We start from the raw sequence: 15677 nt of genomic DNA on the forward strand, positions 1-15677 counted from the left end.
ATATGCTCAATAATCCTCCTTCGTGGGAGTTGTATCTTAAGGATATCTCTGCACTCTCAGTTTTTGAGTTCTATTCCCTCTCTATCATCCCATTCTCTAGTCCTTGCTAAGCTTGGTATCAGCAATTAACAAGGCTTCTGCTTTCCTCAAATACTTTCCATTACATTTTTCAGTGTACATTTGTAATACAAAAGCTCTGAAATGTCAAAGATAAATGTAGCTTTTTTAATGTAATAAAACAGAAGCCAGTGGTCACAGGACCTTCAAATGGTGCAGTGGGCTTGAAAAGCTGTCGGCGTCGATGGGGGCAGACTATGTTAAAGACCATGGATAGTTGGGATGATTTTGATGATTCAGAATTTGGAATTTCATATTCTAAGAAGCCCAGCATTGCTTTATTACATGAAAAGAAAACAAAAGAATCTCTTTTTAGGTAAGACGTTATCTTCTTTATAACTTTTTAATTCATTCTTGACATTTACTAGCTTGCCAGACTAGCTCGTTTCTGCCAGTTGAAATATTAAATGTGTGTTTAAGATATTTTTTAATATTTATTTTAATTTGAATGTATGCTTTGAGAGTTTTTTAAATAATAGATGTTTTCATGCCCATGGATTCTCTTTGACTACATTGGAAGATCCTAGAATAAAGTCTAAATTCTTTGTTCTGTTTAATGCAGGGAGAGTAAATAAGGAAATAATAAGTTGCTTTTTATCCTGCCTGATTACTTTTGAAAAATTTTAGTGTTCACCACAGAGCTCCCTATTTTTCAGGTTGCTATTTTCTAATGAACTTGGGGATATACTGATAACTTTTTATCTATTATAAAATCCTTGCATATGTTGTATGATATTTGTAAATCTTCTTAAATGTACTCTTCCTTTGTTGAAGGAATGTGAAGTTTAGTAATAAATTAGCTTTTTTAATGAGTTAATGGACTGACATTGCACTAGGATTGTACCTGTTTGTGCACTGTAGTACAAAGTACGTAACAACTCATTATGAGTAGATGTGTATCAAATTTGCTGAGATTATTTTTACAGCATATCCCCATTTGTTCTTTATCTAATTCTGATATGGTTGTGAGCATCATTGGACACCTGTAGTGGCTCATCCACGCCTTAGATATATGCCAAAACATGTGGGAAATTGAATGAGGTTTGCTTTGTTTTTTCCAACATTCTTTCTTAAGGGAAGTCTCTTGGATAAAATGCAATGAACTCACACAGAATGTAAGCAACCTCATTTTATTGCTTGGTACTGCAAATGCAGGTAATTGCATTAACAAAGAGCCAGCAGAAGAGTTGGTTGGTCATCGGTGCCACATTTCATGCTAGAAGAATATGAAAACTTTGAGACAAAGAGGTGCCATATATACTCGCGTATAAGCTGACCCAAATATAAACCAAGGCACTTAACTTTACCACAAAAAACTGGGAAAACATATTGACATCAGTATAAGCCAAGGGTGGGAAATGCAGCAGCTACTGGTAAATTTCAAAATAAAAATACCACAAAATTACATTAATTGAGGCAACATTAGGTTAAATGTTTTTGAATATTTACATCAAACTGTAATTTAAGGTAAGACTGTCCAACTCTGATTAAACCATTATTCTAACCCCCTTCAATGTAAATGTGCATATGTATCCTTCCAATAATAATAAAGAGAGAAAAATAATAAATGTAATAATAGAGTACAATAATAAATATAATAAATAAATATAACAACAACAACAACAACAACAACAAATGGCGCACAGGAACTACGTATAGCAATATGTCAAATGTGGGTGAAGGCCAGGCTAGCTTTCACTGTCCAGACTTCTTTGTGTAGAAAGTGATCTAATTGTGTTTGTGGATTGTGAGACATCTAGTCATACAATTTTCCACGAGCAGTTTCACAGGACATTGATCTTGACCCATTAAACACTTTATTTATATTTGAGGTGGACAAGCTCTGGGAGCAAATCTTTAACCAAGAGTCTTCCCACAATTTTATAAGACCCCATAACAAAGCTGGAAGAGGTTGAAAATCCCCTTTTGTCTTTGTAAAGCTTCTTCAGGAATGGTTGCAAGACAAATAAGGCAAAGGATAGTATGTCACTTATTTTAAAGGTTAATGGCCATTTGTGGAAGATTTCAAGACAATTGGTTGTTTGGCCATTTTCTTTTCTTGTGGTGATAGGGAGAGTTTAGGATGTGCATGAGGGGACATTAGACTGTAGAAATACCCAGTGCTTAGACCCAGGGTGATGAGCTACTAGCCATCCAGATATTGTTGGGCACAGGTTCCCAATACCAGAAGCTGTAATGGCTAGAGCTTAGAGCTGATGAAGTTGCAGCTGGACATCTTGACATCCCACCTGTGCATCCTTCCAGTGTAGATGTCTGTCTTAGCTCTTCATTTAATGATAATTGAAGTAGTAGAAAACTTGGTTGTTCTGTTCAAGGGCTAATTGATATTGTTATGGATTATCTTCAATTTCAGTATTTCTGAGTCTAGGTCCCCCAGCTCTGGCCACTCAGGAGGAGAAAACAAGGTTCTGAAGAGAAATGATTCTGGGGTATCAACGACATCAGCAAAACAGTACTACTTAAAACAATCAAGATACCTACCTGGTAAGTGACCAGTTTCAGTGGTTTTAATTGCTTAATGCATATTTGTTTAGTTAATGAAGTAATTGCACATAGAAGACATTTCTACCTGTTTCTACATATGTTCATAGGACAAACGAGTAAATATTGTATTTTTATATTATTTGGGTTTTTTTTTTCTTATTAATGGAGGTTGTGAAACTCAGGGACAAATCTCATGTAGCATGAGTATTGTTGGTGCCAGTTAGAGAACTATGTGTCTAGTTCCTTATGTGTACTATATTTGTGTAGCTGTTTATGCTTTTCAACCAGTAGAGATCCACTCTGTCTAGGTTACTGAATTTGATACTCAGAAGAATTATCAATAGGAGGTGCAATTAGACACAAAGGCCTGCTGGTTAAAAAAATGAAAAGCTTCCTTGTTGAACATGTTCAAATAGCTCTAAAGATTGTGATCATAATTAGAGTGAAAACACATTCCTTTTATGAAAAATACCTTTGGTTCAGTCCTTGGAATCTCTAGGGGTTTTTAAAGGAAAATAACTTAAATAGTGGAATGAGGAAAATCTTAGAGAGCTGTTGCCACTTGGGTTGGTAATAATGTGTGAGCTTCATAGATAAAATATGTGTTTATCCTTTAAAACAGTTTCTCCCAACCCATGGGTCATGACCCCAAATGGCAAAGGGTTATCTGTGAGGCCACCGGGCAGTGGTGAGATATGAAAATTTTGTAAAGGAAAAACAATCATGTCATCACGTCCTGCACAGATCTTTGTTTGTGTAAACATGTAACTCTCTTTCATTCATCAGGTTAGCTTATTGTGAGGTCCAGGCTCATGTGCAGTTCAGTGACTGGCTCTACAGAATGCGGGTGCTGCTCGGCTTGTGATTGGTCAATTCTTAGAGATACATGCGCACTGCCTAGCCTTGTTTCTTGTGGGCGGCAATGTTTTTTTCTTCAATACCAGTGAATTTTGCAAAATTTAATCAATTGTACCTCACCACGAATAAATGATCCCACTTGCAGGCATCTGACGCCCAGCACATTATGCTATTTCCCTTCTTTGGCTAGCTGAGGAGCCAGCCAAGAGCACTCAACCACAAGCTGAGCAGTGCTGTAAGATCCAGACAGCATAGTCATCACTATAGTAGTACCAACAGCTCTAATTTTAATGTTTTGGGATCGCGGATCACCTGTTTTTAATGTATTGGGGCCGCGGATGACTTCTCCTCTATAAAATGGGGTCACGACTTGAAAAAGGTTGGGAACCACTGCTTTAAAACATAGTTCACATGCAAGTTCTGTATTGATTAATTTAAAGCACTAGATTAGTTTCATGCCTAACTTTTTTGATGATCATCTTAGTGTCAGAAAATTTACTGCATATTATCTTTAAGAGCTGGAACCTAGAATCCAATCAAGAGTTTGCACTTTTTTCAACATCTTCCAACTCCAAAAATTGTTTTACAAAATAGAACCATTTTAATAGGCAGTACTATGTTTATTGATATAAGATGCTCCTTGCTCACAGTGTTTGATATAAAATATTGGATAGTATATAGTGACTCTTAAGTGTGCATCTACACTGTGGAATTAATACAGTTTGACATAATTTTAACTGCCATGGTTTAATGCAATGGGATCACGGGAATTGTAGTTTTACAAAGTCTTATATTCTCTGCCAAAGAGCCTCTTCAGACTACAACTCCCAGAATCCCATATCATTTAGCCATGGCCGTTAAAGTAGTTTCAAACTGTATTAATTCTATAGTGTAGATGGGTCCTAAGTGCTCTTGATAGATTATGCTTTAAATTAAAAGTTATATACTAATCTTTCAGTGGTCATTTTTCTAAGGTGTGAACCCCAAGAATGTTTCCTCAGGAGCAGCCAATAAAGAAGGTTCCCATGGTAGCTGGAACAATCCCTTGCTTTCAAAACCAATTGGAGGTCTGTCTTTTAGTCGAATCAATGCAGGTAATCAATATAACATCTTTGCAAGATTCATATGGCAACTTCAGCTTTACAGTACCCACCTTGTTTCCCAATTGATGTGGTCTTACTAGGCCTAATATATATATAATTTGATAGCTTGGATCTCAATTCCTCATCACCAATCTTGTCTCCTCGTGCAGAATAGGGCCTTTAAGCAGTTTAGGCATTGTGCTTCAAAGAGGCATTTTATGGGCTCACTTGCCTATTGTTTTATTTCCTGGTTTGCTTATTCACTTTTATATGTTTTTTTTTTTGCATTTTCCATTCATTTGATCAATTCATTCTGTCTTCCTAAAGATTTCATTTTCATCCTTTTCTTTCCTCTTATCTGTTTAATGCCATCTCTGAAGAAGAAAACTTAATTAAACCAATTGAAAAACTGTCATGCAAAGAAAGAGTGAATGAAAAATTAGAGGACCCAAAAGGTAATTCACAGTGATTATGTTTGGCAGCACTTAATCCTTTGTAGGTTTAGTTTTTTCTTCTTCAAGTATTTAAATTAGGCATGTTTGTTTCATTTTTAGTTTTTTGATTTTGAAAAGCCAACAGTTCTTTAGCATTTTAATTTCGCATATATTATTTCAGACAACTCTGGGGTACACAGAAAATCTTATTTGTGCTGAAGGTGTTTTCATGCATGATCAAGGAATCTCCTTTCATTGAAGATTACTAGAAGGTTTCATAGGGTCTTCAACTGTCTTCCCCCCTAAAAGGACAGCTCAACCCTCACATCAGCCCATGCCTGCAACCTGAAGCAGAGTGTGCATCGAGCCCAGATAAAATATTTCTGGACTGAATAGTAATTCAAGAATACTTGTCAAGCAAGAATAGATATTGCCTGTATATGCAGATATTTAGATTGGTGAAGATACATGGAAAACAGAATTAAAATCTTTTGATTGAGACAGGATAAGGATTTGCTAGCTATTTTTTCTTTAGAAACTAGTATGCATAGCTTAGCAGTCAAAGTATAATCTTCTTAAAATCAGTCTCTATGAGTTCATTTAGTCTTATCTTAAATAAAAATCATAATGTTAGTGATTGTATAAAACAGAGATAGGAAGGCGGTGAGCGTTCAGATGCTATTGGACTGGATGGAGCCACTGTTGAGAAAGAATGGGATTTGTTGCAAAAGGTTAGGAATGCCATACTTTGGGGCAGATTCCTTACTTTGTACCTATGTAACGTTATATGTGGCTGAGAAGTATCCATATTCTTTGAATTTCTAACACAGTTGAATGCTTGGATTCTGGAGTTCTTGAGACAGATATCATTTATCTTAGGACATACCTGAGTATTTAGGAAAACCTTTCCTTCAAGTTACCAAATAATCATGAAGTGGAACATTCTCCATCTGGTTCCAAACAGATTTCCTCCTTCTTCTCATGTGAAAGTATGACATAGTTATTGAATGTCTGTGCATGTTATATCCCTACAAGTACTTTCTGAAGACACATCACTGCCATATCACCCACCTCTTTCAACATCCAAGTTGTTCCATATCCTGCTTCAAATGGCTAATGGATTTTTTTTCTTGTGTGAGGAATATTTAATAATTTAGATGAAAAAGCTGCCCTCACACTTCTGACAATATTGCAAAAAATAAGCAGGCCATACTGTGAGACTCTATGAAGACCTGGAAGCCATGTATGACCATGGAATCACAGTACTCAGGTAAGGAATTCATGTTTTTCATGCTTTTGAGGTTTGAATTATATTTCATTAAAATTACTATTCTTATTTTATCTGTTCTTGTTACACTGACACACTTTTTTCTTTTTTGTATTTTTGTCTAGAATTCAGTGATGGCAATGACCCACCTTCAGCAGGACACTCTTCCACATGTCTTAGAGAAAATCATCAAGTTTTCTTTTTTTTCCCTCTCCAATGTATAAAGACCAAGTAGCAACAATAAGAATACCATGGAACAAACAACTGGTTCAGGATTGGAAAAGGAGTACGGCAGGGCTGCATACTCTCACCCAACCTATTCAACTTGTATGCAGAACACATCATGCCATGTGCGGAGCCTGACAAATCCAAGACTGGAGTTAAAATTGCTGGAAGAAACATTAACAACCTTAGATATACAAATGATGCCACTTGGATGGCCAAAAGCAAGGAGGAGCTGACGAGCTTTGTAAGAAAAAAGAAAGCACAAAAGCTGGGTTGCAGTTAAACATAAAAAAACCCAAGATTATGGCAACCAGACTGTTTGATAACTGGGAAATAGAGGGAGAAAACGTGGAGGCAGTGACAGACTTTGTATTTCTAGGTGCGAAGATTACTGCAGACGCAATCTGGAGCCAGGAAATCAGAAGACATTTACTTCTTGAGAGGAGAGCAATGACCAACATAGATAAAATAGTGAAAGAGTAGAGACATCACACTGGCAACGAAGATCCACATAGTTAAAGCAATGTTATTCCCCATAGCAACCTATGGATGCGAGAGCTGGACCATAAGGAAGACTTAGCGAAGGAAGATAGACGCTTTTGAACTGTGGTGCTGGAGGAAAATTGTGAGAGTGCCTTGGACCACAAGAAGATAAAGATGACTTAGTTAATGTATGATATTGTGAATAGTTTGGGTGTACTTGCAGAATTTGAACAACTGTTTTAAAGGACTTTCATAGATAAAGCTGGTTAGATGGGTAATCTGCGTTTTCAGTTAGCCATCTCTTGCTGAATTTTTTCCAGCATTTATTTGTAGGATATACTATCAGATTTGATTTTTCTCCTGTACACTCTATTCCAAACATCTTTATAAAATAAATATATTTAAGAATTTAAATCTCTATACATTAATTGTTCTTATAAAAAATCATCCTGCCATTTTTTCACTTTGGATTTTAGGGTGGGCCTGAGGGAAGAAATAAGAGAGAATATGTAAATCATACTAAATGTATTTTCCATTAAACATATGTTTGTACTTGTGTGTTGTTGTGTGATTATATGGGTGTGGTTTACAATAGGACTGGGGTATACAACTTGCAGCTACCTGTGGCCTTTGACCACAAGTAGACCACTTTTCCACAAAACCTAGCTGATCATTCTGGAAATACACTGGAAAATCATTTTTTTCTGTACATCCACATTCTTTACTGATCCAAAAAGGACACATGAGGTAAAGACATAAAATGGCAACCAAAAATTAGATGCATTACTCAGACTTATTTGACATTTCTGCAGTGTCCAAGACAAGACTATCAAATGAAAAGGGCTAGTGTTGTTCTCCCAGTAGCTGCCTCTAAAAGCAGAACTATGATTCTAATGCTGGTTGTAAAAATTTCAGGGATGGTATCATAACACCAGAACTGTTGAGAGGGATTAGGTGAGAAGAAAGTTTGATATGGAGAGCCTGTGTTAAGAATGTTGTCTCTTGCCTTGAATCTTCACTTAGTGCTTCTTCTTGCCAGTATGAGCTCCATGACATGCTGTTTTTAAATATATATATATCTGTAGCACTCTAAAATGAACTGGTTAGACATAGAGACTAGAAGAAAATGTTTAAATACACTCCAGCTTCTTTTTTGTAGTTCAAACTCTTGTGTTTCTATATCTGATAACATTCTACAAAGGCATTTCCTCTTTTGTTGGTTTAATTTCACTTTATGTTAGGGATAATATTCTAACCAGATTCTTATTTTGGAGGTAAATCTCTCTACTAAGAAACAATGTACTGGAGACATAAGACTGAATGCCTTTGTTCCATAGTAAATTAAAAATCCTACATATAAGAAACATCTTTCTGATCCATTTTTGTATGCAGTGGAAATATAAGCAAACAGCTGTAAAATTCTGACTAGTGGTTATATCTCAGGATGTCTCTGCTTGACTCATAGTGTTTTAAAATGATAATTCAGATATTGGCAAAGCAATGGGTATTTGTACAAAACATCCCCTGAGAACAATTTTGTACTTTTCAACAGGAAATCCTGGCTTTGTAGGTGCTGCTTACAATGGCCCTGTGGGATACATCCCTTCTTTTCATAAAAAAGAGGTTGGTTCAGCTGGTCAAAGGATACAACTAGCACCTCTTGGTCCATCAACCACAGGTAAGCTTGTTTTGCAGTCACACAAATACCTCAGTAATGGTGAAGGAAATTGAGTCCCATCTGTAATAATACTTCATCTCTTATGAGATGAGGACAGATGTTCAACTAGTGTAAACAAAGATGAGTATGCTTTCTGTTACTTGCATTTATATCAGAGGAGTTAATCATTGGGAACTTCAGTTCCAACAGCAGAAATGAATCTATCAAGCACAATTAAGCTTCCACAGTAAAGTTGTTGTCTTCATATAGTTGGGTATATTAATTTGTTAGACCTGACTAAAGTAATCCATTGAAATAATTAGAACTTAGTGGCCCAGCACTTTTGTGAATCCCATGAATTGAATAGTTTTATTCAGTTGGGACTACACTTGGCTTCGCCCAAAGGATTGAGTTGAACTTGGCACTCAGTTTTTATTCCACCTAACACTCATTAAAAAGTCATCTAATTATCTAAGAACTGACAAAATGATGTCCTTAAACTTTGTGTAGCAAGGAATATGTCTTTTATGAACAATGCATCCCAGCACTAACTGCCTTAACTTTGGCTTTCTGTGCCAAAGTTCTTTGACATGTTTTGTTAATATCAGTGTAATTTTGCCTTGACATTTGTCTATGAGTGAGTGTGTAACTTCTGAGATGAATTGTATACACCTTATTTTTTTCCCCATAGTACAGTTGACTGGCGATAGTATTGAAAGAATAAAAGCAGTAGATTAGATAAGATAAAATGAGAAGAGATATCTTGGCAGAGCAGGAGTGGAAACTATGTAGCCCATGGGCCCTGTGACTTTTTACTTAAGAAATCCTCTAGATCAGTGGTTCACAACATCTGGCCTTCAACTCCCAGAAATCCTATCAGCTGGTAAACTGGATGGGATTTCTGGGAGTTGTAGACCAAAACACCAGGGGACCTACAGGTTGAAAACCACTGCTCTAGATGTTCCACAACTGAGTGGTGTGGATCACTGGAGATAGAGGTTGGGCTCCACATCTGGCATAGCGGCCCACTTTGGGGTGGGTGTATTCAAGAATTTAGGTGGTCAGATGCATACTAGTAAGTGCGTAGACTATGCCAGTGCATACGGTTTTAACCACATAAGACCAAACTTTTCACCTGTAGGCTGCCAGTTCCTCAGTCAGCCTCTGTAATTTTGCCTTTTAAAATCACTTTAATGTGCAGGGATTAAGAGACAAAGTTTTTCACAAAAGGATAAATTTGCTACCTTCTGTTGCAGCCCCTAAAGGAAGAATTACAGTTGGCAAGTTCTTGATTAACTTTTCAGTGCCTTAATCTCTTACCTATCTTTTCATCACAATGAAACGATTAAAGTGTGATATAAAATGAAGATTTTATGTTATAGTCTTCATAAGTAACTGCATATAAATGCCTTTTTTAATTATTAGTTTGACAGCAGCTTACATGCCCAAAGGAGTAAGCTGGCAATACTTAATAGAAACTCTCAAGTTTGGGAAGACAATAGTTATGTCAGAAACTGTATGTTTTACTGAATCACTATTGCAGGTGGCTCGTTGTCTCCACCTGGATATAAGGGATGTGGAAGTGGCTTTTTAGAGAGAGAGAGCGGACCCAGGGTGTGGGCAAAGCAATATTGAGGTAGGAAACCTAGGGGCACCCATATTGGGTGAAAGGGCCCATTTCCTTATTTTTCTTGGTTCTTGATTTTTTCAACAAGGGAAAAACATGCCTGCAATTACAAACTTCAGAGGAATGCTGTTAAAAGATTTATCTCAATAAAACTCACTCATTTTATGTTTTGGCCCAGAATCTACATTTTCTGGGCCACTCACTCATTTTATGTTTTGGCCCACTGATGAAATCATCAGTGATTTCACAAATTTCAGGAATTCATTTCCCAAAGTGATTCATTACTGGATGTGCCAATTAGTTTCTTTCTGACAGAGTTTGTACATTTTGCTCGCTGATGAGCAGAAATTTTACAAGCACGGCTTTCCCCATATTGTATCTCCATGGTGGGAAGAAACTTTGTCCATTATTATTAACCTTCTGCCTGCCATTCAAGTGTACAAAAGTTCTAACTTAACAATTTTATCTTTTTTGTGAAATTCTAACTTTCCTGTTGTGTTTTTCTTCTTTGCATGTATGCAAGCATGTTCTTGTTCTTTTCTTTGTCATGAACTCTGTTTTTTTTTTAAAAAAATGCCTTCCTCTTCTTTCCATTACATCACTTATTCTGCCTGTCAGATCTTCCTGCTATCTGTGACACAAAAAAAGGTAAACATGCAAAACCAAACTAGAAATTGCTTGCGTATTTTGCTGCTATTGATAGTGGTGTGATAAGAATAAGCAGAAAGAAGCAATCCGCTATTTTTGTTTTGTAAAATCATTTATGCAAATGATATCTGTGTATAATGGAATGCCTCCTGGGTAATTGTAAATATTTTCCTGGTGCAGAAAACAACAACAGAATTATAAGGCATTTTACAGACTAATAAATATATTATGACATTAACTTTGATGGACCAGGGTCCACTTCACATTCATTAACTATAATCCTAAATTAGAAAAATTGACACTATAGCATGGGAAAGGTGAAATAGATAGATCAGAAAGAAAAGAGCTATAGAAAAATTACATGTTGGTAATTATGTAAAAGCAAAATAGTTAACACGACAATTAATAAGGTGGTATGGTGACACTGAAAACAAGCTTACCTTGGGAAGCTCATTTGTCTATGTAGCACATTAAAGATTCATAATCCCAATTCAATCCTTGGAGGTAGAATTATCAATATTTTGTATATACAGAAGTTAATTATCACATTCCTTATTGCATTTTATTTAGGTGCTTCCTGCTCTTTATACAAATACTTTGTAGCTTTGGGGTGTTTTGTTGATTTTGAGTATTAACAATTAGTATATACATTCTCTAATTTGAAATCAGTTCTTTATTGCTTCTTTTTAGTATATTGAGTTGTTGGAGATAACGGGTTTTTTTGTAAACGTATGGCTTGTCATTAGAAATTGGTAGACCTAAATCTAATTTTAGTTCAAATTCAGTAGATCTAGTGAATCAGTGCTACTTACAAACTTACTAAATTCCCATTGATTCAATGGTTCTACTCTAGTTGGGACCAACAATTAGATATAAGCCTCAGTAAGACTGAATATCTATGACTGCATTCTAGAAAGCCTTGTACTGGCTAGGAAAACCCAACTGGATTTGCTTATGTCAGTCAGTATCCTCAGAGACATATGGCGAAACCACTAGTGAAACCCAATGATACAGGAGAGTTGCTTCATGGAGATTTTGACTGAGGCTCCATCTATGCTGACCATGGAATGTTGTTTCAAACCGGTATTGAAGAAAGTGGTTTTGCTATGCAGATAATAACACAGGGAAGCCTGGAACCAGTTTGAAGCCTGGTTGTTGATGACAAAACACCGGTGTGCATTAAGGGCTGTTTTTTGTGTACTTTCTTGGGTGTTTGTTTTCTAGCCATTTCAGATTGAAGCTAATTTTAAGCTGCATTAAATATTCAGTGTAGATAAAAACAGCAACAAAGTCATTAGCCATGCATGTAGTAGTTCTCTGAGATGTATAGTCACTGTCTCTGGATAAACACAGCTGAGAAGGTCTCATAGATACTTTGATGTCACATAACATTTACCATACGGACATCCAATCAAAAAGGCCCATGCTAACTAGAGTGGTTGTCTATGTGGACAGCATTATCCTACATAAATTGTCTGTTTTGTGGATTTGCAAATAAAGTACAGGCAGTTCCTGCATTACAGACATCCGATCTACAAAAGACTCATAGTTAAGAACCGGGTGAGACAACAGAAACTGAGAGTAAATCTACACTTAGGAAGGGAAATCCACTCCTGGAAGAGTTATCATGGCAAAAGGGAGTCTCCACTGAAGCTTTATCTCTAAACCTTCTTTCCACAACAAGCCATTTTTTTTTCAAAATCCAGGGACAGAAAGTGGGGTAAAATCTTCTGAACAGGAGTACTGACAGCAAAAGAAACATTACAGAGGTTTTAACCCTTCCCTATGCTATCCAAAACTGAAAATATATACTTATGGCTGGAGTTACACTTTATAAATGAACCTTTCTGACTTATATACATACTGTATATATACCTTATTACAGGTGTAGAAATGTAAATTCATGTATTCAATATTCCAACTTACATATATATTTATATATACCTTACTACAGGGGTAAAAATGTATCCTTTGTATAAATTAGTTTATTCGATATCATGCATGTACCATAAACATAGAAAAATAATCTAATAACGGCCCGTCTGATGCTGAGAGAATTCATCTTTAGTCACTGGAGTCTAGCTTGCATTGATTTTGTTTTCTTTCCAGAATATGCAGAATACGCTTGGAAAACTAAAGCTGTTCGAGCTCAGTTACCTGGGCCTACATACAACCCAGCCACAAAAGGCATGAACATTTTAACTCGCCCACAGCCGGTACAACCAGTGCATGGAAGAACAGACTGGGTGGCCAAGTATGGAGGGCATCGATAGAAGTGCCACAAATGCCTACTGTGACTGTTCATATAATCTGCTTCACTCTGAGACACTTTAAAACATATTTCTACTAATAGAATATCAATTCTGGAAAGAACTGAGAGCCTGTATTTTATTACCTCTAGGGAATATATGTGTGTGTAAAATAAATATGTTTTACTTAGAAAGCATTCCTCACAATAGTGTCTCTAAGGGTTAGAGTTCTGTTTACATAAAAAAGTATTCCATAAAAGATCTTGCCAAAGCTAAGGACTATTTGAACTCTTACTACAGTGATGGTAACTTTGTTGTGCTTTTCTAAAGATATTTTTAAATAGCATAAAAATGTATTAGATATTATAGCCATTTGGCAGTTACAGTGATGGAAAGCAATGGATGGATAAAACTTGAAGAACAGAATTACTCTTGAACAGTGGCTGCATCCAAGACATTTTTAAAAAATCAGTTTAACAAAAGTTTTTTTTAAAAAAAATGACACAAGGATTATCTCTATTGCATATTCTAACTAGTATCAAAGTGTCAGAACTAAACCACATCTTACCTGTTTTTATTTTAAGTTGACCGATGTTTTTACTATATTTAATTGCAGAGAGTGAACCCATAATTAGTGGAGAAGCCCACTAAAATAGCTATTTATAGAGGTGATGTATCTCATTTTGCAAGCATTTTTCAAGCATAGTACGAAAGAGTTTTTGTAGGATTTAAAACATTCAGACTGTTCCTTTCTGACTTTCGCACAACTTGTTTCTGAGCTGGCTGTAAAGTTTACAGATTGAGCAGTAAAAAGATTGATCTACTGAATCCCTTGTGCTTTTGTTGACCAGCGTGGCAGTTAAATGTACTAGAGGTGTGTGAATATTAGATCTGTAAGTTTGACACATATAAGAAACCACTTTTCTGGTGATCACTTGCAGGTATGATCCTACAGCAGGGAGAAAACATGTGTTCCCATATGGAATGCCTGCTAGCACAATTGCTGAACCAGGAAGGAAACATTTTAATAATTATTATTGAATATAACCTTCTAAAATCTTTACAATTTTTATGTGCATCCCACAATTTTCCAAAATAGGCTTTCCTCCTTTTATGAAACAGGAATCATATGCCAGAGAATTAAGTTACTGCATGTATTTTATTCAACAGTTTCAGTAGTCATAGTTTAATGTAGTGCCTTTCCTTAGTAACCAAAGCTGAACTACAGAACTGACTACCAGTTATAGAAAGAATTGCTTTAACATGGTAACAGTTACCAGTAGATGTTCTTAAAACCTCATTCTTGTATACATTATAGTGTAGCAGTGAAACCAACCTTTCCTTTTCTGTTTTGGATGCCATAGATTACACAGTGGTCCCATTGTATGAATAGATTCATTGGTACACTACATAATAACAGCAGTCCTTGTTCTGCCAGTCAGATTTATCACTGCAAGCTAGACTGGGGAATCTTTAGCGGTTGGGCTTTTTCCATTAGTCCCATCATTAGTAATGATGGGAGTTGGAATTCAACATCATATAGAAGAACTACAAGTTTCCTATCACCTGCTCTATAAACAGTTCACTTCTTCAGTTGCTAAATGTTTTCTTATTTAACATGTCCTTTTAATCCTCACAATCCAGTTTTTTAAAGTAGCATGTACAGTTGTTTACAGTTGTCAAATGTTTAAACTAATTTTTTTAGAATAACTAATATTTATATTTTTAAAATATATTTCTACTGTAAAGTATGTGTTGGTTGATTCAAGACTTGAAAAAGGTTTCAAGGTAAAGTGAGCGTGAATATGTTTTCCTTATTTTAATAGAATGTGCTGACGTTTTAAAACTACAATGACACTGAAACCTTGTTATGGCCAAGCAATGTTTTGAACAGTTTTTCTCATATGCTGTAATGCAGTCCAGGTTAATTCCTGTTGGTCTGCAGAGAATGTTAGTCCCTATGTGTAATTGCTGGAGTATCAAACTAATAAGCTTCAGACTCTTAAAACTTAATAGTTATTTGTGTCACCAAGTTGCTGTCTATGAAGGTATCCACTTAAGAGGTTTCGTGTGTTAGTATAAAGCAAAATACTTACCTTCACAACCAGATGAATTTTCAGTTCAAAATTGTTGGTTTTATAATAAAGTTATCTTCTCAGGAATACAAAATTAGAGTCTCTTCCATGAGAAAAAATTATTTTGGGACTCAATATTAAGCAAGAGTTACATGTAGGTTTTTCTGTGTCTAACTTTGTGACTGGTATCTTAGATGTTATTCCTCTATTGATTTTCCTGTCCATGCTTATCAAAAAATACAGAAACCCACACTATAATCCCTTTAGATCAGTGGTTCCCAACCTGTGGTCTGTGGACCACCAGGAGTCCCCAAGAACTAAAATATGGTCCGTGGCCTCATCATTTTATACTGTTGCAACAAGAACAACTGGTCTTGCAAAACCATTTTATAGCACCGAGGCAATGGGGATGTTGGGAGGGGATAGGCTGGCTACCCACAAGAAAAATGC

At 36.0% G+C, this 15677-nt stretch overlaps 1 protein-coding gene across 6 annotated transcripts in view; it reads left to right on the top strand.

Moving 5' to 3' along the window:
• Positions 1 to 13980, top strand: part of MAK (male germ cell associated kinase) — a 31737-nt gene extending 17757 nt beyond the window's left edge. For 2 of the 6 annotated variants that reach the window (XM_060774802.2, XM_060774806.2), the window contains exons 10-16: positions 243 to 433; positions 2492 to 2622; positions 4455 to 4574; positions 4943 to 5017; positions 8524 to 8649; positions 10874 to 10903; positions 13013 to 13980. In XM_060774802.2, the coding sequence (XP_060630785.2) occupies positions 243 to 433; positions 2492 to 2622; positions 4455 to 4574; positions 4943 to 5017; positions 8524 to 8649; positions 10874 to 10903; positions 13013 to 13176 (837 nt within the window). In that variant the 3' untranslated portion in view covers positions 13177 to 13980. Of the gene's footprint in view, positions 1 to 242; positions 434 to 2491; positions 2623 to 4454; positions 4575 to 4942; positions 5018 to 8523; positions 8650 to 10171; positions 10820 to 10873; positions 10904 to 13012 lie in introns of those variants that run through there. The other 4 variants (XM_060774803.2, XM_060774807.2, XM_060774804.2 and 1 more) reach the window with 4 other exon arrangements.
• The last annotated feature ends 1697 nt before the right edge of the window (positions 13981 to 15677 follow it).

Source organism: Anolis sagrei, chromosome 4 (assembly GCF_037176765.1).
Source record: "Anolis sagrei isolate rAnoSag1 chromosome 4, rAnoSag1.mat, whole genome shotgun sequence".
Taxonomy (NCBI): Eukaryota; Metazoa; Chordata; class Lepidosauria; order Squamata; family Dactyloidae; genus Anolis; species Anolis sagrei.